General features: G+C 41.3%; 1 protein-coding gene across 1 annotated transcript; it reads right to left on the bottom strand.

Annotated features, from left to right (window-relative positions):
* Nucleotides 1–487: 487 nt before the first annotated feature.
* Nucleotides 488–9,428, bottom strand: EDN1 (endothelin 1). The gene is made up of 5 exons (XM_042461480.1): nt 9,229–9,428; nt 6,932–7,091; nt 3,966–4,124; nt 3,210–3,317; nt 488–1,948 (listed from the first exon to the last, which is right to left on the bottom strand). The coding sequence occupies exons 1-5, from the start codon at nt 9,290–9,292 to the stop codon at nt 1,807–1,809; spliced, it is 633 nt and encodes a 210-aa protein (XP_042317414.1). The 5' UTR covers nt 9,293–9,428; the 3' UTR covers nt 488–1,806.
* Between the last annotated feature and the right edge of the window lie 13,014 nt (nt 9,429–22,442).

Genomic DNA, 22,442 nt, shown 5'->3' with positions numbered 1-22,442 from the left:
CTTCAAGTTGTTTCCAACTTATGGTGACCCTATCACATGGTTTTCTTGGCAAGATTTGTTCAGAGAGGGTTTGTCTTTGCCTTTCTTTCAGGCTATGAGACTGGACTTGCTGAAAGTTACACAGTGGGTTTCCATGGCCAAGCAGAGATCAAACTCAGAGTCCTAGCTGAACACCATGCTGGCTCAACAGTGTGGTCACATTTTAATTCACTACACCTGTAACTGTAACAGCAGCCTGACAAAAGGGTGATGCTTTTGCCACCACCATTAGCTACAGGTTGTGAAAAGTGCCACCAGCTGCATTCTAAGCAGCTGTTCAATAAGAGGTTTAGACTGTTGCCACCTCTTCCAAGACAGAACTCAGAGGGTTTTATTAAAAGTGGGCTAATCAACCATTGTGTAAAATGTTCCTCCTCCCTAAATGTCTGTCATTTAGTCTAGGCAACTGAACAGCATCATGAAAGACACCACTGTAGTACTTAAAATATTTATTTCTCATATGTTACCTTAACAGGCATAAGGCATTTCCCAAATTTCATACAGAAATATGTAAGACGTGCATAGACCAATATGGCCTGTTTCAATGTATATTCAACATAGCAAATATAATGACAATTCCATGATATAAATATATTATATATAGATAGATAGATTTTATAAAAGCACATCATACAAAAGCCAGTTCAGACCCTACTCAGCAAATTCAGTCAGAACAGATAAATTCACTCCTACTAACATTAACTAAATATTAACCTTTGGCCTTATTTTTAAACCAACAGCCACATTTCACTTTCTCCCATTTCTAGAGATTTTCTAAAATATCTCTTGCTTTCTAGGAACCTCTCTTTTTGTTGAAATCAGGTCCAGGCAGCAGAGCCCCATATCAGAATACTGGTTATTCAGATCTCCACATTACACTGAACATTGTAAGACCTTACCATCTTTGGATTGTAAATGTTCATGCAGTTTCTCAAAATATGCTCATCTCCCATTTATGGAAACCCCTTTATGCCTCCATTCTAAGCAGAATTATTTCAAACACAGTGAGGCCTACTTCTGCCAAAACTGTGTTAAGTCTAGAATAGACAACTGTAACATTATTTCCCCATCAGTTTTAGAGCACAGTTTTGATCCACAGCCCTGAAAATTCAGATGGAACTAAATGGTGAGCTAGAGGTGTCCGTGAGCTATTTTTAAAAAAAATTAAATAAGAGACTTTGGGTGACATATGAAAGTCACAAAAAGTTAGAACAACACTTCGGCAAGAGTGCAATCCAGAGTATGTGAGGTAGACCTGTTAGATAGGAGATGGCTCCTGATCAAACTTGCAGAGTCAATTTGCATTTAGAGTCAAAGCTACAGAAGTCTTTTCTTTTAAATCTTAACCTCTCCACTTCTGATCGTCTTGATCCCAAAACAGCTGTGCATTGCATTTTGAGCTGCTCTGACTGAAGCCTGTCAAACTAAATGAACTCAACTGCTTCAGTTTTCCCCTCTCTTCACAATTGGAGCCCAAATTTACCCCTTCTTCTTCTGATAGTCCACTCAAAAAAAGTCAGTTGAAGGAACAATCTTTGACCCAACCCGCACAGCTGAATTCCAAGAGGATGGCAGTATTTAACTGCTTTGTCATCTGTCCAAATGGAAGATTATTTGGGCCCTCCTTTACCTTTAGAGAGTTAATATTTAGAACAACACTCCTTGATCTCTTCCAGGAGTGGAATGTTAAGAAGTCAAAACAGAGCTTCAGCAATGCTTTGTCAGTAATTCTTGATGACTCGAGGATTAGGGTTGGTGATCTTTCCACTAAGATGTCGTCTTCAGGCTTTCCCAAACATTTTGCTTTTTATATGTTCGGTTATGCTTCAGCTGCTTTGGTTTGTGAAGCCTGCTCTTCAGTTTGGCAATACTGAAAGATGCTTTGATGCTGTTACTGATGGTATCTAATCTGCAGAAACAAGAAGTTAAATAAGTTAAGATACCATGTGTATGATATAGGAATGCATTTATAGACACAGGAACCATGCATTCTATTCTGTTTAGTTGTATATTCATCTAATAAATTTTTCATTATTACAAAAATGTTATGGCAGAATATTACAAATTGTTAAGCACAGATGCTATAAGATTGTTACTTTCCCATGCTGCTCTGGAGAATGTATGTGAAAAACAGATGTTCCTACACACAACTTGGTCCAGTATAAACTTATAAAGCTGCCATCTTGCCCTGGCACAAAGAAAAGAAATAGTAAACTTCCTCACTAAATTTGCTGTTTGTTCTGAAGACTACATAGGAGAGTTTTCTCCTAAAAAGAACGTTTCTTTCTCTCCCGAAGCCATCAAAGGCAGAAGTGGTGGCATAAGTCTCATACAGACAGTATAAATGATAGTAAGGTGAACTACATCTCTCACGTGATGCACACAAGTAAACTATCAAATCCTGCAGGGAAAGTTGCAATACCCTCTGTTATCTGTAGAAAAGCTTATGCTTAGTATTGGATCCTGCATGTGAGTAAAATACTATTTGTCAAAACAGCCAAAAAGCCGCTTCTCTATACAGGTGTTCAGATCCTGTTTCTTAGATACTGTATAACAATTCCTAATGCCTTGTGCGTGCATTTTTGAGAAATGGAACCAAGTTAGTGTTTGTGTCAAAAGCTGTTTGTACCATGGATCTGTGATGTGTTTTGAAGGTAGAAGCTAGAAAAAGCTTTATGGATATGATGTGAAGGATCCATCTTGCTTTAACTGAGAACTGGTCCATGGCATTTTACGACTCACGGAGTCATGAAGCGAACTGGACTGAGATTGCTTAGCCTTAATTCAAGACTTAGTGGCAGTGCTGTGTCCTCCACCACAGCCAAGGGCACTGGTATAGCTTAAGACAGGGTAGCTAGCATTTTGCCCTCCAGTTGCTTTTAGACTTCAGTTCCCAGCATTCTTCTCTATTGGCTATTTTGGCTACGGTTACTGGGCATTGCAGTCCAACAATATCTGGAGAGCAATATGATTTCTATTCCAGGCTGTAAGGTGCAGAGTGTGCTGGATAATAGCATCTCACCACCAGTCCCTGCCCTTGGTATCTGGCATGTGAAGCAGTCATCTTACCCTACACCCCATATTACATTTCCAATGTCTCTTTGGAATGTGTCTTGCAATCAATTGCAAAGATATTTTTTTCAATCAATGGATGAAAAGGACCAACTCACCTTCTCATTTTCTTGCTGTTGGTTAGTTGCCTGAATGCACACCCAAACCCTTTGCAGTCTCCATCTTTAGGAAGTTGTCTCCATCCTTTCTCTATAGTGGACTGTATCCTGTTATGTGTCGGGAAGAAAAAAATGAAGCACAGCTATGAGAAAATTTACATTCCATACACAGACTGTACAACTTTCTTGTATTTATTAATTATATCTAGATCCTTCCCTTCCTCCAAACTTATGCACTACCACAACCACCTGGCAGGTAGTTTAGGCTGAACAAAGATTTGAATCCTTGTGTAAAGTTAATAAACTATCCACTAAACTGCTCTGATTTTGTAGCTAAATATTAAGCTTTCTGAAAACTCAGATACACACATCTAACTTTCTTAATTTTAGTAGTAGCATCAGCACCTCTTCAGGTCATTGTGGATCAGGTTTAGAGGATGGAAATGTTATCTTTAGACAACAAATCACAGATTCCCACCAGGATGGGTTCCCAAACTCTGCTCAGAACCTTTTCAGTAATACTTATGCGGCTGAATAAGTACACTGCAATCTATTACTTAGTTCCTGACAGCACAGGCAAAAGAGGACAAAACAGTGCAGCTGTGTGTGCACATGCCTTTAAGTTGCCTGTTGACTTATGACCACCCCATGAATTTCATAAGGCTTTCTTAGGCAAGGAATACTCAGAGGTGGCTTACACCTGGAATTCATTTTAGCTTCCAAGATAAGATAGGATCTGGTGTCATTAGTACATACCAGTGTTCTTTTCTAGCCTGGCAGAAGTTGGTACACTTCTTGTCTTTCAGGTTAGCACATTGGCATCTGTTCGGAGACCCCTGAAGGCTTCGAAGAGGTAAATCTTCCAGTGAGCGTCTAGTTCGAGAAGCACTTCCCAACCCATATGGCACAGTCTGCCTGTTATGAAGAAGAGGAAAGAAAACATTAATTTCATTTGCAGGAACTCTAGGGTTCTAATTTATTTTGCAAGAATAAAACTGCTCAGGCTGATAACATATTTACTCAGTTTTCTTAACTAATAACTAGTAACTTTACACTTGTCAGGAAGTGTAATCTCAGACACAGGTTTGCATCTACATAAACATGAGATATTTTGATATGTAGACCTCATACTCAACAGCATCCACCAAAGTCTGTCCTAAATAAATACTAGAAGGTTTTCATTGCTCCTGTCTATTTAGCAAAGAAACCCAATCCCAACTATGTATTAAAATGGTTATTAAAACACTACGTATATGCTAGTGCTAGATAACTTTTAAAATGTGTATGTATTTCAGTACACTTATCAGAATGCTTTGAATTGCACACACACAATTACTTCAAATGGTTTAGTGCTAAGCATAAGAATTATGTATCCTTCCAGATAATACTGGACTGCAGCTCCCAGCATTCCTCACCATTGCGCTTGCTGGCTGGAGTTGCTAAGACATGCAGTCCAGCAACATCTCGAGTATTGTATGTTTCCTACCCTGATCTAAGATTTTCTTTGCTCATCTGTAAAGCAAGATGGTTAACCACAGACCCTTCTTCACATTACTGTTTTAAGCTAGTTGGGAGTCCAAAGAAAGAATGTGGCCAGATTTTGTCTTAAAAGAATCCATTAAAATTACAACACTTCTGTAAACTAGTTGGTTTATGGATGAATTAAAGTAAGATTATAGACATACCCACTGCCCAAAACAAACAGTTGAACTGGCTTTAAAATGACTGTGTTAGACAACCCTATATGCGGATGCCCAGAAGCATTTAAAATTACTTTAAGGCCAGGTTAGTACAAGTCTGCAATAGTTAAGTATGTCTCCAAGTTACTGTACTGAGTGTACTTTGAATGAATCCTTAAATTGAAGTTAATGGGACTTTTACGCTCTTTTTAGAAATCGATTACAACCCTCCATATCTTTTTTTATTTTTTTATTTTTTTACGAAGAAGCCTTTTCTCCTAGTAATATGCCGGGGCCCCAACTTTGAATACTTATGGCTGCCACAAATCCTATCGGTTTCAGGGATTACAGCCACAATGCTTAAGGGATATGCTTCCGTGGCAGTAAACCCTAGGAGATTTACACCCAAATCCAATGGCATTCCACTGGTAGTGATTCTTTCCGACAGCACGGCCTTGATGTCAACTTTTATTGCATCGTCAGGGTTGTTTAGGTTTTATTTTATTTTTTGAGTGCATAGAGCTAAGACCACCAGATTCAAAGGGCATAGTGCTAAGGTGATGCCAAATCTCAGGTACACTTAGATCTCCCCTTTGCAGCTCTTTGAGGTCCCTCTGCTTGCTAGCATCAGGTAGATAAGGGAGGAATAAGGGATATATATTGGGCCAAACCTAGTCAATCTCCTTAGAAATTAAGTACTGGCACTGTTTGGGTCCTTCACCAGGGAGTTTATTGCCTCTTCCATTTCTGAGGCAATGGAGAAGAGGCCTGGTACAATTAATTTTATCTATGGAGAGGGAATCGCCTCAAGTGGTACTGCCATGGGATGTATCTCTGACTGACTGAGAAGACTTAGACAAAAGATGATAAATCTCCAACTTTATTTTAAAATGCTGGCCTGTAAATTAATGGAGAGATTTCCTGCTATTTCTCCTGGCAGACCAGAACTTGGGTCCCTTCATTCCTTGATGCAGAAAGGAGCAGGGGAGAGTCTGGCTGCCTTTTCTTTGGTCTGTATTTCAATAATATGGAACCCCTTTACTAGCCTCTCTATCACATCTTTGGTCACAACCTAGCATGTCTAACAGTTAAGAACTTTTTGAGGTGGAAAGGCCCAGGTGCCCCAAACTTCCACACTTCTCCCTGCCACCTAAAGGGTTATGCAGATGATCAAAATAATTCTAGTAGAATGTGGGTTGAATCTTTGTTGTTCACATGCATTTTGAATGCACCCATTTTGGGGGGGGGGGGGGGGGAGATTAACCTGATCTTGGGGGTGGTTTCCCTAGGTTTTTGTAAAAGATTCACATTGTGTGAATAACCAGTGTGAATAGAGCCAGGATAAACTGCAATAAAACTCTCTATGCCTTGAATGTGTTTAGAATACATCCGCATCAGCAGCTCCATCTTTATTTGCAGTGCTGACACGTGTGGGCAACAGAACTTAGAGAGATGTGGTTCCGATTAAAATAAATAGTGTGAATATCAAAACTGGAATGGGTGAGTGAGATTATTTGGATAGTCGCACTGAAAAAAACCCATCTGAATAACCCCCGAGACTCCTGTCTTTTCATTCCTAGGAAGGGCACACTGCCCAGAATTGCCAGTCTGCCAAACTAGAGCTCAGTGCCCTAAGCCAAACTACAAAACCCCCAAAATCCTATGGCATGGAGCCAGGGCAGTTAAAGGCATGTCAGATTGCATTAATTCTGCAGTGATGATGCAGCTTAAGACATGCTAAAGGCACTAGTACCAGCGATTCCCAAACTTTGGTCCTCCAGATGTTTCTTAGGTTTCAGCTCCCACAATTCTTGACTGTTGGCCAAGCTGCCTGGGGCTTCTGGGAATTGTAGTCCAAAACATCTGGAGGACCAAAGTTTGAGAATCACTGCTAAGAGACTCTGTCTGATCTTGGAAGCTAACTGGACTATTTCTTCATTGTGGATGAAGTCAGTACTGCCTGGCAGGAGGCTACTGATGCTGCAAGCTCTGCAAGATAGCGACTCCATTAAGGGCTTAAGGCAGAGGAGGGGGAGGACTCACTCAGGGGTGTTAATCCAGATGATGTCCAGGTGGCAGAAATAGACACACTCCTTATCCAAAAGGGTGGAGCAGGAACAACGCTTGGTCCGGCGCAAAGGCAAGGATAGAGCATCGGACGGTGGCTTCTCTGTGCTCCCAAAAAGGCTCAGCTCTGCGCCACCTGGGAAGAAGAAGATGCAATAGAAAGAAAGAGGGAAGAAAGCGGTGAGTGAGCGCACAAAGGATGGAGGCATGAAAAATCACATAATGACGCATACCAATTTCATGCGATGTTGCACAAAACCCACCATTAAAGTGGTCACAAAGAAGCATTAACGCACATCTTTTTACTTTCAGGATTTCAGCAACAATGCACTTCTGATATTACTTTATTTGTGCAACAGGTTGTGATAATCATTCACAGAACTACTCGCCATTGCCACTTCATTTGAGGAATGCTTTAAATGTGCTTTAATTTCTCTTTAATGCCGAAATCAACCCTAGTGTGATAAAGAGTGGGTAAAAGGCAGGAGATTTGGAAAGGAACCCCAGGCTGCCTCAGCCTCAGCCAAGACTTTGGTTGAGGCTGAGGCCTCTTGGGTGCATCTACACTGCTACGAAGAAAGCAGCCTGACATCACTTTTAAGGGCTGTAGGTCCCTTTTCTGCAGAGTGACCAGAGGTCCTAACTCCAAAGGAGGACAAGGCAGGGCAAAAGGGGGGGGGGGGAATTCGGGGGGGGGAAATGTAGGACTTTACAAAATAACAGCTAAAAGCACTCATATAGAATTATACATTCATGCTTCTTAAGTGATGCTCCAAATGGAGGACCTCTTTGGAATTCCTCCAAGGCAGAATGGTGGATATCTGGTTGCCCCAATCTTATGGGACCCTGGGATCTGTAGTTTTACAAGGTCTTTAGCCATCTCCGCCCAAGATGGCTGGGGCCTAACCAAACTACAAATCCCAGAATTCTGTAAGATGGTGCTCAAAGTGGTGTCAAACTGGATGATTTTTACAGTATAAGTGGAGCCTCTTCCAAGTCTAAATCTGCATTGTAGAAATAATGGATTTTGACACCACTTTAACTGTCATGGCTCGATGCTATGGAATCCTGGGATCTGTAGTTTGTTGTGGCACCAGAGCTCTTGGACAGACAGCTAACTAGTTCACCAAACTACAAATCCTATGGCAGCGAAAGCATTGTCAAACTGCGTTGTGTCTGCAACCATGAAGAAACAGTGTGTTGCCACTTCAAGAGCCCCACTTTAAGTGCTCCCGTCCTATGGAATCCTGGGATGTGTAGTTCTACAGGGCCTCTGGAGAGCATCTCCCAAAGTTCCCCCAGCTACGTGTTACACAGAAAGGAGGACAAAGCACTGGAAAATGGAGGACATTCAAGGGAAAAAATGTAGGACATGACCCAAGAAAAACTAAAAACAAAAACGAAACCACTCACAGAAATATAAATCCATGCTCCAAATGGAGGAGGTTCTGACGTTCCTTCTGGAGAGAAGGTGGAAATGGAGGACATGTCCGGGAAATGGAGGACCCCCCAGCCAATCCCTTCATGCCAGATGAGAAGAAATTGAGCTATTTCCTCCCTTGGAGCATTTTCTCAGGTATAGCTTCCCTTCGGTTTAGGGCTGACAAAGCGCAAAGAAATGTAGGGCTGCGTCCACACTGAAGGATCAACGCAGTTTGACACCGCTTGAACTGCCGTGGCTCCAGGCTATTTAATCCTGGGAACTTTGAGCCTGCTGTGGCGCCAGGGCTCCCTCACGGAGGAGGCTACATGGCTCTCCAAGCTACAAATCCCCAAATTCCAGAGCATGGAGCCAGGTATAGAAATGCACTTGCTATTGCTACTATCCTCACCATCACCATCACCGTCTTTATCTTTCCAAGGGTGCCTGCTTTAGCATCCGTAATACAGAATAATGATGATGATAGATGGTGATGATGATGATGGTGCCTTCAAGTCGCTTCGGACTTCCAGCGACGCTCTCACGGAGTTTTCTTGGCCAGTTTCTACAGAGAGAGTTTGCCATCCTCGGAGGCTGAGAAAGTGTGACTCGCCCAAAGTGGGTTTCCATGGCTGCGCCAGGATCTGAACCCAGGACTCCAGAGTCCCAGTCCAGCGCTCCAGCCTCAGAGGATGGCAAGGGCAAAGCCACCCTCGGAATGAATGAACCTTGCCAGGAAAGCATCAGCATCATCACAATCACTCAAACCCAGGACCCAAGACTCTTAAAAAGAAGCAGAAGAAGCAGAAGGGAAAGGTCTCCTTCTCCTTCTTCTGGCTGCTGCTGCTCTTACCTGCCTGGGGGATGCTCAGGAGGACCAGGAGGAGGGCGAGGATGGTCCATGGCAGGCAATCCATCGCCAGGTTCCAGGTGAGAGGAGGAGATCCCTTTTGCAGTGGTTGAGGCTGGAGAGGGCTTGGCAAGGCGCTAGGCAGCAGGGAAGAGGAGGATTGGAGAGGAGAGGAGAGGCTGCTAGTGCTGCTGCTGCTGGGCTCTTCTCTGGAGCATCTGGCTGGCTGCCTCCTGGGCCGCCTCTTTTATAGCCTCCTCTCCTGCGGAGCCCCTGCCATTGTGTTCTTAGGCAACGTGCGGGGCGAGATAAGGGCAGCCTCTGGAAAGGAAGCCCAGATCGAGAGAGAGAGAGACGCCGCCGGCAGGAAAACAAAGCCCTGGCCCAGAGCAGAAGGAAGAAAGGAAGAAGGAGGGAAAGAGAGAGAGAAGCCAGCATCCCCAGGGCAAAGGCAGATCCAGGCAGCAGGGGGCGCAAGGCTGGCCCTGGACCCCTCCATCCCTCACCCCCAAACTCTGGCCTTCCAATCCTGTCTACTTTAATTCATTTTAACATCTACTTCATAGTGTTGTATAAGACAGTCTCTTATTTGTGGGGAAACCCAGTATTTCATCCGCCCAGCCTTTAGGGTGAGCACAAATGGTTATGCCTGTCAACATTTTTAAAGATCTTTAACATCCTTTTCCTTTGCTTCATCCTTTAAATCCTTGGTCACATACTGCTAAGATTTCCCCTCAACTTCTCCGTAATTCTGGCCCCTAAACTTTCCCCTCAACTTATACATGAGATTGACTTATAGTCCAGTATATACAGCATGTATTTTAATTAAGTATTTTTATTGTAACCCACCTAGAGCCTTCTGTGGAGAGGTGAGATACAAATAAAACCTATTATTATTATTATTATTATTATTATTATTATTATTTGGGACTTCAGCCCCATTATGGCTGAATCAATGGTCTACAGTGTAGAAATAACTCAGTTCGACCCCACTTTGAACAGGCCATGGCACTGTCCTCCATTTGGAGCATGACTCAGAAGCATTCATTGACATTTATTTATAGGAGTGTTCTTGAGCTTTTCTTTGGTCATGCCCTACATTTTTCCTCAATGGACCTATATTTTGTGGTGCCTTGTTCTCCTTGGCGGTGAGGACATCTGGTCACCCTGCTTTCACTGAGGAATTCAACATTAAGACTGGGAGGGCAATGAGAAACGCACCCATCCAAAAGACAGTGTTATGTCACAGTTTTGCGGACTACAAGGTGTTGTTGTTGTTGCTGCCAGCTGCTCTCCTCCACTTATGGCAAACCTATGGATGAGATTTCTCCAAGACCCTCTGTCTTCTACTAGGTCCTGGAAATTCAGGCCCATGATATCTCTGGTTGAGTCTATCCATTTGGCATGCAGTCTTGCTTTTTTCTGCTACCTTCTACCTTTCCTAGCATTATTGTCTTTTCTAATGCATCATGCCTTCTCATGATGTGGCCAAACTAGGACAGCCTGAGTCTAATAATCTTGGTTTCCAGGGAAATTTCAGGCTTGATCTGTTCTATGACCCATTTGTTTATCTTCTTGGCTGTCCATGGTTTCCTAAGCATTCTTCTCCAGCACTGCTTCTCGGCTTGATTTTCTTCTTATCCGCTTTCTTCACTGTCCAGCTCCTATGGTAATAGGAAATCCAATAACCTGAACCATTCTGACTTTAGTGCTCTGTTGTATATATCTTTACACTTTAGGATCTTTTCTAGTTCTTTCATGGTTGCCCTTCCCATTCCTAGTCTTCTTGTTTCTTGACTTCCGTCTCCTTTCTGATCAATGTTCGATTCTAAGGTACAGGAACTCTTTAACCATTTCAGATTCCTCACTGTCTAGGTTAAATTTATGTTGATCCTCTGTGGTTGTTATTTTTGTTTTTTTAAAGACCAGCAACAAGCCTGTCTTTGCACTTTCTTCATTGATCTTCCCTTAGTAATTGTTCCAAGTCCATGATGTTATCTGTCAGTAGTATATTGTCACCTGCACATAGTAGATTGTTGATGTTCCTTCTGCCTATCTTTACTACTTCTTCTGAGTCTAAACCTGCTCTTTGTATGATGTTTTCTGCATACAAATTGATACCAGGTATCACTGAGTGCAGAATTCAAAGACATAGCTGTGTGGGCCTGGAAAATCAGTATGCCAAGGGATCTTGTAGCACCTTTGAAACTAAATGAAAGAGAGGAGTAGGTGGCATGAGCTTTCATGGACTTGTGCCTATTTCCTCAGATGCATGGAGTTGAGACTTTCCAGTGACTTATGTTCTGTCCAAGAATCTCTGTATAATGGGGCGTGTTCCAAGCCCTGATACCTTTTATAATTGTCCTATGGTGAGCCTGTCTATGGCAATCTCATTCAGAAATTCTCCCAGTTCATTTGGAATTGCTTCCAGAAGACTTATTGCTACTGGAACCATAATTGTTTTCTTTTCCCAGAGGTTATTACCTTTTTGTTTTTTTGATTTTGATATTATTGTGTGCCTTCTGGTTGTTTCCAACTCATGACAATCCTAAAGCAAACCTATCATGGGTTTTTCTTGGCAAGATTTGTTCAGAGGAGGTTTGCCGTCCTCTGAGGCTGAGAGAGTGTGACTTGTCTGAGGTCACCCAATGGGTTTCCATGCCAGAGTAGTGATTTGAACCCTGGCTTTAGGGTAGCCTTACAGTTGCCATAAGTCAGAAATGACTTGAAGGCACACAACATAACACACAGAGAGACATGTTTTTCCTTTTTGAATGGTAGGAGGTTCTGTTCTGTCTTCCAGCCTAGCCTCATGCATGTTCTTACAGAAGCCAAGCAGAGCTCCATGGGCTTTATTCCCAAATAAGTGTGCATAAGATCATATATTAATGAGGTCCTGGATTAAACATACACTGCCTGCCATTAAACATACAGAGAAAAGTTGACAGTTGCAAGATTCCCCTTATTTCTTCCTTCATGAAACTACATCTTCCTACAAATTAGCTAGTACAAGAACAGGATGAGATCAATCTGTGGTCCTCCAGCTGTTATTGGACTTCAAACTCCTATCAGTTTTTGCCAGTGTGGGAAAAGGTAGGGGATGATAGAAGCAGGAGTTCATCAGCACTTTGATAACCACAAGTTCCCAAGAAAAATTAAGACTCCTTCACACCAAACTTAATTCACCTGTGGAACTCATTGCCAGAATTTAAAAAAATAACTATCTCACAACTCTATTTTTTCTTTTTTCTCTTTCTTTTTTCATCTTTCTTCTTCTTTTCTTTAGATTTTTGATATTGTTTATATATCATATATTTCTTTTTTGTTTAATTGTACTGTTTGTAACTTTATAAATTTCTTAAATAAAATAAAAAAATAACTATCTCACAGAGATAGTTTAAAAAGGATTATTGGACAGATACATAGGAATCAAATGTGTTACTTCTGGCAACACTATTTAAAAAAAAGGGGGGGGGGACAGCATATACCTAACAGCATAGCTGTTCATAACCACATACCAGAGTCAAAACATTACCCTCTCTCTACAGGAGTGAGCAACTATGCTGTCCAGGGGATTTTGGATGTCAGCTCCCATCATCCCTCACCATTGGCTATATTTGCAGGAGCTGATGAGCCAAAAAAAATCTGGAGGTCTACAGTTGGTATTACTTGCTCTACTGTATCCTTGTGAATTTCCTCTCTCCTGACAAACTGGATGAAGCTTTTGTCTGATCCTGAAAGAGTCCACTTCCTCATTCTTATAGTACTATCCAACAGTATCTTGCTTTAAGAGATTCCATTGTCACTGCCACGTAGCAATACACTTCCATGCATTTCTTTTCCCCAATCTGCAATAGGCACACCTGGCTCTTTTCCTTTTATCGAGTGGTGTTTTTATTTCTACTTATACAAGGGCAATCCTGTGTGGAACAGAGCTTGGAAAAGTAACTTCTTTGGCTTGTCACTTCCAGAGCCCCTCTGGAGATTCTGGAACAGTTTTGTGACAGCCATGATGCTCTCTCATAGAGACAGGATTTATTATTTTAAAAGGACACATTTAGGTGATATTTAAGAAGAACCCTTAAATTTTTTAAAGAAGAACCCTTAAAATTTATTAGTAAGTAGTAAGGTGTCCAAGACCAACACCATGTGGCAGGTTCAAGGAGAGAGTGAAAGTATTGTATTCCCAAGATGTACACCTCATATCTTTTGCTTAGAAGCACACCAAAGGCACCCTAACCCTTATAAACTGGCACTGAAAAGAAAGTGACATTTTTCAAAGAAAGATAATTTTCTTTTCTCTTTTCACACTTGATTGCCAATAGGTTTGTGTGTAATTCATTGAGAGACAGCATGGTGTAGTGGTTTACATTTAGGGTTATGACTCTGGAGACCAGGGTTCAAATCCTTGCTCAGCCATGGAAACCCACTGGGTGTCCTTGGGCAAGTCACAGCCTTAAAGGCAAAAGCAAGCCCACTCTGAACACACCTGATAAAAGGTTATCACATCAGAGAATAATTTCTGGCTTTGTGCGTGTCAGGTATAGTCTGCCAAGTTCTAAAATGTTCTAAACTAGAAAGCTGGGGAAACCCCTTTCCCCTGGAGCTCAAGATGTAAAGACATTCCAGAATGTTGGTAAAACCACAACACTATAATTATTTAGGAATAGGTCTCTGGCATCTGCATGTACAACTTTCTTTTCACAAAACTGTAAATTGTCTTGATAATGAGTGACCCAGTCTTTTGGAAATAAAATCCTGTTAGGAGGAGCAATGTTGTTACTAAGTTATTCACTTTGGGGATGGGGACAGGATTTCAGGGACCAGAGTAGAGAAAATTTGCCTTACATCTCCCTCCCTGATTTTCACTAGTTATGCAATATAAAGTTATAGCGCTTAAGAAATTGGTTGGCTATTAGCCCCAAAATATAGTTATATGGGGGTGGGAGTGATCTTGGAGAATGAGAGAAGGAAAGGCCTCCTCTTTCCTTTCTTTTCCCTTGCAACACTTCTCTCTACTTGTGGCATAGGGTTGATTTTCCTTTTAATCTCACTGAACATATCCCCTAATCCTGCAATATACTTTGTAACAGCTGTAAGAGTTTTGAAGAGAAGAGACAAAAAATGGAGAGCACCCAATAGAATCCACAGGAAAAGAGGGAGACATGTCTCCAAGTGTTCAATGGGTGGTGGTTTAATTTTTGAGAAAGCCCAATGCATTTCAGCCTATATATATTGTAATTCAATGGCTTTCTCCAGGGGTTACATAAAAATAAATATAAATGTAAGTTAAAATAAAAACAACAACACATAATTATATAATTTGTTGTTGTGTGCCTTCAAAATAATCTCTGATTTATGTCAACTCTATCATAGGGTTTTCTGGAGCTAAGAATGTGAATTATATAATATACATATATAATACATCAAACATGCTGGGGTAGCTGTGTTGGCCATTTAACGAATACAAACAAACATCCATCAGTGATACCTTTATTGGCCAACTGAAATGCACAATATACTTATTACAAGCTTCAGTTGTGCATTTTGGTTGGCCAAAAAAGGTATCACTGATCAATTTTGTATATATAATACCCCGTAATACATATTTTAATCTTTGTATACTGCTTAGATCCTGTATATACTGATAAGACATCTAACTGCAGAAACTTCTGGAGTCAAGACCCTCATTCCATTTGCTGGACAAAAAAAAAGTGCATGAATTAGGCTCAAGGTTTAATCAGGCCAAGCTTTTTCTCACCACTTGTTAAAAAACATTTTTTAGCATTAAGGATCCACAGGTAGTTTTTCCACATGACAATCTACTCACATGTATTGAGTGAGAGCAGGGAGAAGACTAGATTTTACTAATGCTCCTTACAGAGTACTGGCGTGTTTAGATCAAGTGCCAAATCTAGAGAAAGTACAGTGGGTTCTTCATATCTGCTGCCCTTAGGTTCCAGGATCTCCAGTGGATACCAAAGTCCATGGATGTTTAAGTCCCATTAAATACAATAAAATGGTGTCCCTTATATAAAATAGCAAAATAAAGGTTTGCTTTGTGGAATTTATATATTTTTAATATTTTCAAGCAGTGGATGCTTGAATCAGAGGATAAAGTATCTGTGGATACAGAGGGCCAGCTGTATATTTTACTTGTCAGATATAATTGGATGTTGCAACAATTAGGATCTAGCACTGTCGCTTGGTAAACAAACTAAAGATTTTGTACCTATAACACTTAACTAATAAGCTAAACTTGCTAGCCTTTGTTACAGAATCTTGTTCCATTTATCTAGAAAACCACTACACCAAGTAACTTCATAGAATGTAATTTTAATACCGCTAAGTTAAAAAGCAGACATTCTCACTAGAGTTGCCAACTTTCCTCACTGCCCTTGGCTTTGTGTCTTGATAAGATAATTGGCTCTGCGCATTACTAGAAGGATATCTGGAGGTATTTGGCTAACCCACTGTGGGAATAAACAGAATCCTGGACTACATGGATCTTAGCTTGGACTTCATTCATCAAGAATCTTCTTAAGTTCTTAGCAACTTGATAGGAAGCAATTAGCTGATAGTAACATTTATCTTCATGCCGTGAAAGATTTCACCTGCTAATTCATACACAGCAAGCAGCTGTTAAAGACACAGCTACAGAAGATATTTAAAAAGTGTACACTCTTTATTACCCCTGAATGTCCACTTTACAGCAGCTATCTTCTCTGCCCCCAGATGGCTACCTATATGTTAAATTTACTTGGCTAGGATGATCACCTTATTTTCTTTATTCTTGTGCTTTGATCAAAAAATGAGCCAAAATGTCACATTTATGCTATGGATAGCTGCTCTCCCAGTCATGCTTTTGTTCAAGATACAAGAACTCGTCAAATGAAAAGTGAATCTACCAACCTAAGTTTGCCATCAAAATTTTCTGATATTTATTGGATGAATCAAAATTGTTCTTTCTGCAGCAGGAAAAGGGAGCCAGTGGCTGGCTGCTTCTTGTCAAACTACTGCTTCCAGAATCCCTGGCCACTGGTCATATTAGGTAGGTCTCATAGGAGTTGAAGTCCAACATTCTCAGCAGGATCATAGGTTCACCACCTCTCCTCTACAGGAAATACTGCTCCCAAGTTCTACTACTTTATTATTATTTTTCTCTGTTACTCCCCCCATGCAAGGAATCCAAGGTAACATATAGGGCTCCCTGCTCTTTTCCTCCTTACAGACCCTACAAAGTCAATTAGGCAAAAAGTAGTGAAAGTACTTACCAGTACTGAGATGTGGCCTTCAGAGAAGCAGTGCACATACATTTAGGAACACATTGCTCATCCCTTCACACAGATCCCATACTTGTAAAAACAAGGTGCACTTTGCTAGTTTTATAGAACTAATCAAGGATGAGGAACATGTGGCCCTCCTCTTGTTTTTGAACTTCTGTTCAAATCATCCATCAACATTCTGCTGGTTGGGCTTAATAGGAACTGGACTCACATACATCAGGAGGGCTATAGGGTCCCCTGCATCTGAGGAAGCAGACCAATTCTATGAATGCTTATGCTACAATTTCTATTGCACAGTTAGTCCCAAAGGTGCTATGAACAGTGGCAGCCCAGTGCAGTAAGTCACACTATCACTCCAAGGCTTAGGGATGCCAGGCCAATGGTCCCTCAAGAATAGACTGGACTGCTACAGAACAGAAACACTGCAATCCATTTGTTGCCAGTGATTAGTGGACTGAAGTACCTGAAGGGACTGTCTGTGTCATGGGATGTTCATAAGCCCCAAAGGGGTCCAGATACCATTCAGGGACAGGAGAGGCCTACAGGAATTCGTGCTGGCATGCCAACAGTGTCCCGGCTGGTGTCCTTGTCCCCTCCGAGTGGGTGGGACTGGGTCCTTCCCATGACTTTCAGTTTCTCAGAGTCCTGGTCTATCTGTAGAGAGGCACAGCAGTACACTCTACATTGGAAGGCAGATACCCCCATCTTAGGTATCACCTGGTGTGGTCCTCACCTCCCTGGAAGCAGCCCTGACTACAAGATCTCTTTGCATACTGTTATTCCAGACTAACAAATATATGTTTCTGAACAGATGCTCCCTAGTACTATCTTCCCCAGGCCAACAAACTCCAGAGTTTTAGATCACATCTGCCATCAGCCAATAACCCACTGGTGTGTATCTGTAATATTTTTACACAAAGTTTTAGATTACATCTCCTATCAGCCAGTAACCCATTGGTGGTGTGTTTAATATTTACTTATTTAATTTATATTTCACAGTTTCCCCAGCATAGGGCTCAAGACACAGCTACAATAATTTGCCCATTATTTTCATAGGTATTCAGTTGTGTGCATTGAGCAATAAGCAATGCATGTGTCAAAGTGTATATGCCTGCTGTATGCTTCACAGAGGGCCAGAGTAGTTTCAGTACTTTCTGTCTAACTGACATCATAAGGTTGTTGTGAGGAGGGAAAGAATATGGAACTGTGTATGCTACTCTGAATTCCTTGGAAGAAAATGTAATAAGCACTCGCATATTACTTTACATAGTCTAAAACTATGTCAACCGACTTCTCTTTTGGGATGCCTTTGAGATTTAAAACCTCCCTCTCATTTACTACAAACTGATTTTTAAAGTTTCACAACTCTCTTTGTCTCTGCATATAGATAGATCCAGGGCATCTATATCTTGTATCAAAAGATATCTCTATATCCTGAATATATCATTGTTGTTGTTGTTTGGTGGTTGTGTGCCTTTCAAATCCTTTCCAGCTTATGGTAACCCTAAGGCAAACTCATCTTGGGGTTTTCATGGCAAGTTTCTTCAGAGAGAGTTTGCCATAGTCATCTTGTGAGGCTGAGAGAGTGTGACTTGCCCAAGGTCACCCTTTGGGTTTGCATAGAAGTTCTTTAATTAAAAAGAAATCTGGGTATCCTGAATATATAGATACCCTGATTTATTTTGAATTAAAGAATCTCTCTCTCTCAATTGCTCTCTTTGGCGATCTTGCCTCAAAAAGCTTCACATAATACGTATGAATTTTTAATCCCTCCCTCATTTTTCTTCTCCCTCAGGTCAGTAGACATTTTTATTAACATAATTAGAAGTCCCATTGCTCAGCGAAGGTGTCAGAGATTAGGCCTCTTCATCACTAAGGCCTCCCTCCAGTGAAACGCCTCTCTCCTATTGTCCCTGTGCATCACCTCCATGAGGATTAGCAGAGCTTTGAAGTGGGTTCCTCTGCCCCAGTGCTTTGTTACTGCCCCCCAAATGAGTACTCTTAAAACATCAAACATCTGTGGGTTTGACAGCTAATTACAGCAGTTTGCTTTTAAGGGTGTGAGTTTTTTCCCCCCAAAGGTTGGTAAGTAGCAGCAACACTGAAATTTGCATTTGGGGATGTCCAGTCTAGCTTTCAGATGGTGAGCATCCTTAAAAATAAACATTATTCAAACTGACAACCTGAAGGCTATGGCACTATGGAATTACAAGGATTTGAGAAGCTTGGCCTTCTGTCAAAAGAAGGAAGCCTAATTCACAAATTTGGGGTATTTGCCCATACCAGAAAGCTTAGATTTAGTGCCCTTTTTCTCGTTCTCATCATATGCTGTACAATGTTGATTAAGTATTTTTTTAAAAAAGGATGCTAAATTCCCATCTTCTATTCCTACTTGGGAGTGAGGGAAGACATTACTTCAAAATAGATGGTTAACACAACACAATCCCCAGTGTTGTTACCATTCACTTTCAAGGGTTTTTTCTTTGCTCCAGACATCCTGTTTATCTCATGTTAATATGCTGATCAAGCACCATATGGTTGTGAAGATTTCAGCTCAGCTTTTTAAATAATAATAATAATCCAGATAAAACATTGTGTTTGCTTGCTAGTGATGATGTTTCTTCCCACACATACATTCCTGGATGACACCTCCAAGTACCCACTGCATTCCTGCAAAACCACAGATGAGAGAATGATATAGCCTGGCAGTTCTCCCCGTCCCCCAAGTATCATGCAGAAGATGGGAAAACTGGTGTGTGGTTAGAAATAAAGGCCACCTACGTTTAGAAGCAAAAGACAAAGATTATGAGCATTTCCAATAGACAGATAGATAGTCACAGTGTCCCCCTGTCCCCTGTTTCCCTGGGCATTAAAGATGTGAGACATAAATAGAAATCCAACAGAAGCTGTTTTACTCCTCATATGCTGGAGGAAACCCCCTGCTCCTGGTAAAACCATGGCCTGGAGAAAAAAACAGAAGTTGTGCAGAAAGAAGTCTGCTTTAGTAAATGCATCAGATTTGCTTTAGTAAATGCATCAGACCACAAGGTGGTGCTTTGCTCTTAATTTTTCATCCTGGAAAAACTAGGGCTAGAGTAATACTTAGCCTTTGGTACAGTATGACTTGCCACAGGATTCCTTTACAATGCTTTTGGCCGTCTCCAGATGATAATAAATCAGTGAAAAGTGATCTAGAGTGAAAACTAGAGAGAGTTCCTGTCCCTTTAATGGATGGGTAGAAGAGGAAATTTCGTCAGGTGTTGCTTGTCATACAAACAGGGAACAAACAACACCTGCTGAAATTCCATTTACACAACCATGAAATGTATAGGAACCTGCTTTAGTTTTCATTCTGACAGTCCGTAGGAATACGATGGAACAGAAGATTTGAATAGTGATAGTTACTTACAGCAAAGTGCTTTTTGAGAACCAGAGTGGTATCACGGTTAAGAGTGCTGGACTAGGATCCATGTTCAAATCCCTACCAAGATGTGAAACTTGTCAGCAAATCACTATCTGACATCCTAACCTACCTCATAGGGTTGTTGTGTATTCCCTGGTTTCTTTCTTTCTTTCTTTTTTGCAGGAAGGCTGCAATACAAAAACAACTCAAGATGAGGAGGAAGTTGCTCTTGAAGGCGCAAAAATACAGTCAAGAAACTATCTTAATTGTATTTTTGCACCCTCAAAAGCAACTTTCTCCTCATCTTATTTCATTTATTTATTTCATATGAACTTTATTCATTTATGGTGTTTATATTCTGTCCCTCAACCAAAAGGTCACCCAGGGTGGCTTAAAAACAAGTAATTTGACTGTCCCCTGCTTTCAGGCTGACAATCTAAGTAAGTTACGATGTACAGTCAGCTCTCCATATGCACAGATTTTTTATCCATGGATTCAAGCATCCATGGTTTGAAAATATTTTTTAAAAATATAAATTTCAATAAGCAAACCTTGGTTTTCCATTTTATTATAAGGGGCACCATTTTACTATGCCATTGTATTTGATGGGACTTGAGCAGCCACGAATTTGGTATCCACAGGGAGTCCTGGAACCAAATGCCAGTGGATACCAAGGGCCCACTGTATAAGGAAAAGAGGGTGGCAGTGGGGATAGATGCTGGCTGCTCATCTCTCCCTCAGAGGCCAGAGCAAGGGTGGTTGGGATATGGGGAGAAGACCTCTTACCAGCTGCTGGGTGGGTCAGATTTACACAGTGAGTTTCATGACTGAAAAGCCATATCTTACTCAGGCTTCTGGTTGATAGCAAGGAATAATAGGGAAAGTCAGGCTGTGATCACACCTGGCCACAGGCTTCCATGTCAGTAGGGCATTGAATTCACCTCTATTTTAATCTAAACAATCTGTCCGAGAGGCTAAACTCTATCCTCAAATGGGCACTTTGAACACCTTATTTAAAATTCACACTACATCCCAAAATGGATTTGCCATCATACTGACCTGAGAGCCACCAGGTAGCCCTGGTTGGAATCCACCCAAAATCTTAATCTGAAACATAAGTCTCACTCCCATAGGCCCAGGGAGCAGAGGGGAACATCCACTAAATCACCAAAAGTGCTTTAATTTTCAGTGTGGACACACCCCTAGCCTCTGCTTGCACAATGTATGAATCTTATTCAACTAAAACATAACCCATCTGTCTAAATATAATGGCCTACCATTGGCTTGAGATAACTTCCAATTTTGCTATTGGCAACCGGTCTAAGTAGCATATGGCTAAGGTAGGTCACAATTTGTGCAAGGCCTCGAAGAAGACTCAAAGGACAATCTGTGCTGAAGGGACATATCAGAGAGCAAATCAATAACCACAAGTGTATGTTTGCCAGGCAAGGAATGTTCTGTACTGGAGCTACACATCTCCCATACTCTTTTCCAAGCAGGCCTGGAATGACTGAGCCCTCAGATTTGGGTGTTTGGTTGATCTTGTGGTAAAGGCTTTGAATGGATTTGAGGTTTGCTTTTCTGCACAAAGGCCTTTGACCTTTTAATCTCTGAAATAATCTGCCCTTCCTTTTTGTTTGCTTTTTCTACTTCGATGCATTTAAAGACATTTGCTGCCACTTTTGCCCTGGGTGTTTCAGCTCTCTTAGCTCCCTCACTCATATTAAGCAGGAATAATATACAGGGAATTGTAGCAAGTCTGATCAAATTCAACAGAGAAGTTTATTACCAGTGTGTTAACAATGGCAACATGTAGTCAGATTTCTACATGTAGTTTGAAAGGGATTATTAGTATTAGCAAGCACCCTTCCTCAGCATAATACAACATAACGGGCTCAGTAGGACACATATTTCATACCTTGCATGATCTAGGTAAGATCTTAAAGTGAAAAGATTTAACACTGAACACTAAAATTAGGATTGTTCAGACCATGGTATTCCCCATCACCGTGTACTGATGTGTGAGATGGACAGTGAAGAAAGTTGATAGAAATAAATCGACTCATTTGAAATGTGGTGCTGGAGAAGAGTACGGAGGATACCGTGGACAGCCAAGAATCAGAACTCTCCCTGGAAACCAAGATGACTAAACTGAGGCTGTCATACTTTGGCCACATCATGAGAAGGCATGGATCACTAGAAAAGACAATAATGCTAGGAAAGATGGTAGAAAGAGAGGAAGACTCAATTAGGGAGGTCACAGGCCTGAACCTGCAGGACCTGAGCAGAGCAGTTGAGGACAGGGAGACCTGGAGATGTTTCATCCACAGGGTCTCCATGAATTGAGGCTGACTTGAAGGCAGCTAACAACAATATGTACAAATGGTATCCACATAGGTCTGTCCATGCAATCAGGGATCCTAGTTTGCAGAAGACCCTTTCCATACCTAATTGTCATGTGGGGTGAGGAAAGATTTTCAAGGACAGCTGTGGTCATAACATGAAGGGAGTGGACAATTAACTCTCTC

This window comes from Sceloporus undulatus, chromosome 4 (genome assembly GCF_019175285.1).
Source record: "Sceloporus undulatus isolate JIND9_A2432 ecotype Alabama chromosome 4, SceUnd_v1.1, whole genome shotgun sequence".
Classification (NCBI taxonomy): domain Eukaryota; kingdom Metazoa; phylum Chordata; class Lepidosauria; order Squamata; family Phrynosomatidae; genus Sceloporus; species Sceloporus undulatus.
This window is presented reverse-complemented; position numbering and strand designations above follow the sequence as displayed.

Coding starts and splice junctions, on each gene's coding strand:
- EDN1 (XM_042461480.1), bottom strand. CDS start 9,292: ATGGATTGCCTGCCATGGACCATCCTCGCCCTCCTCCTGGTCCTCCTG. Junction 3,318..3,965: donor CAGGCTAGAAAAGAACACTG/GTATGTACTAAT, acceptor GACACATAACAG/GATACAGTCCACTATAGAGA. Junction 1,949..3,209: donor AACAGCAAGAAAATGAGAAG/GTGAGTTGGTCC, acceptor TTGTTTCTGCAG/ATTAGATACCATCAGTAACA.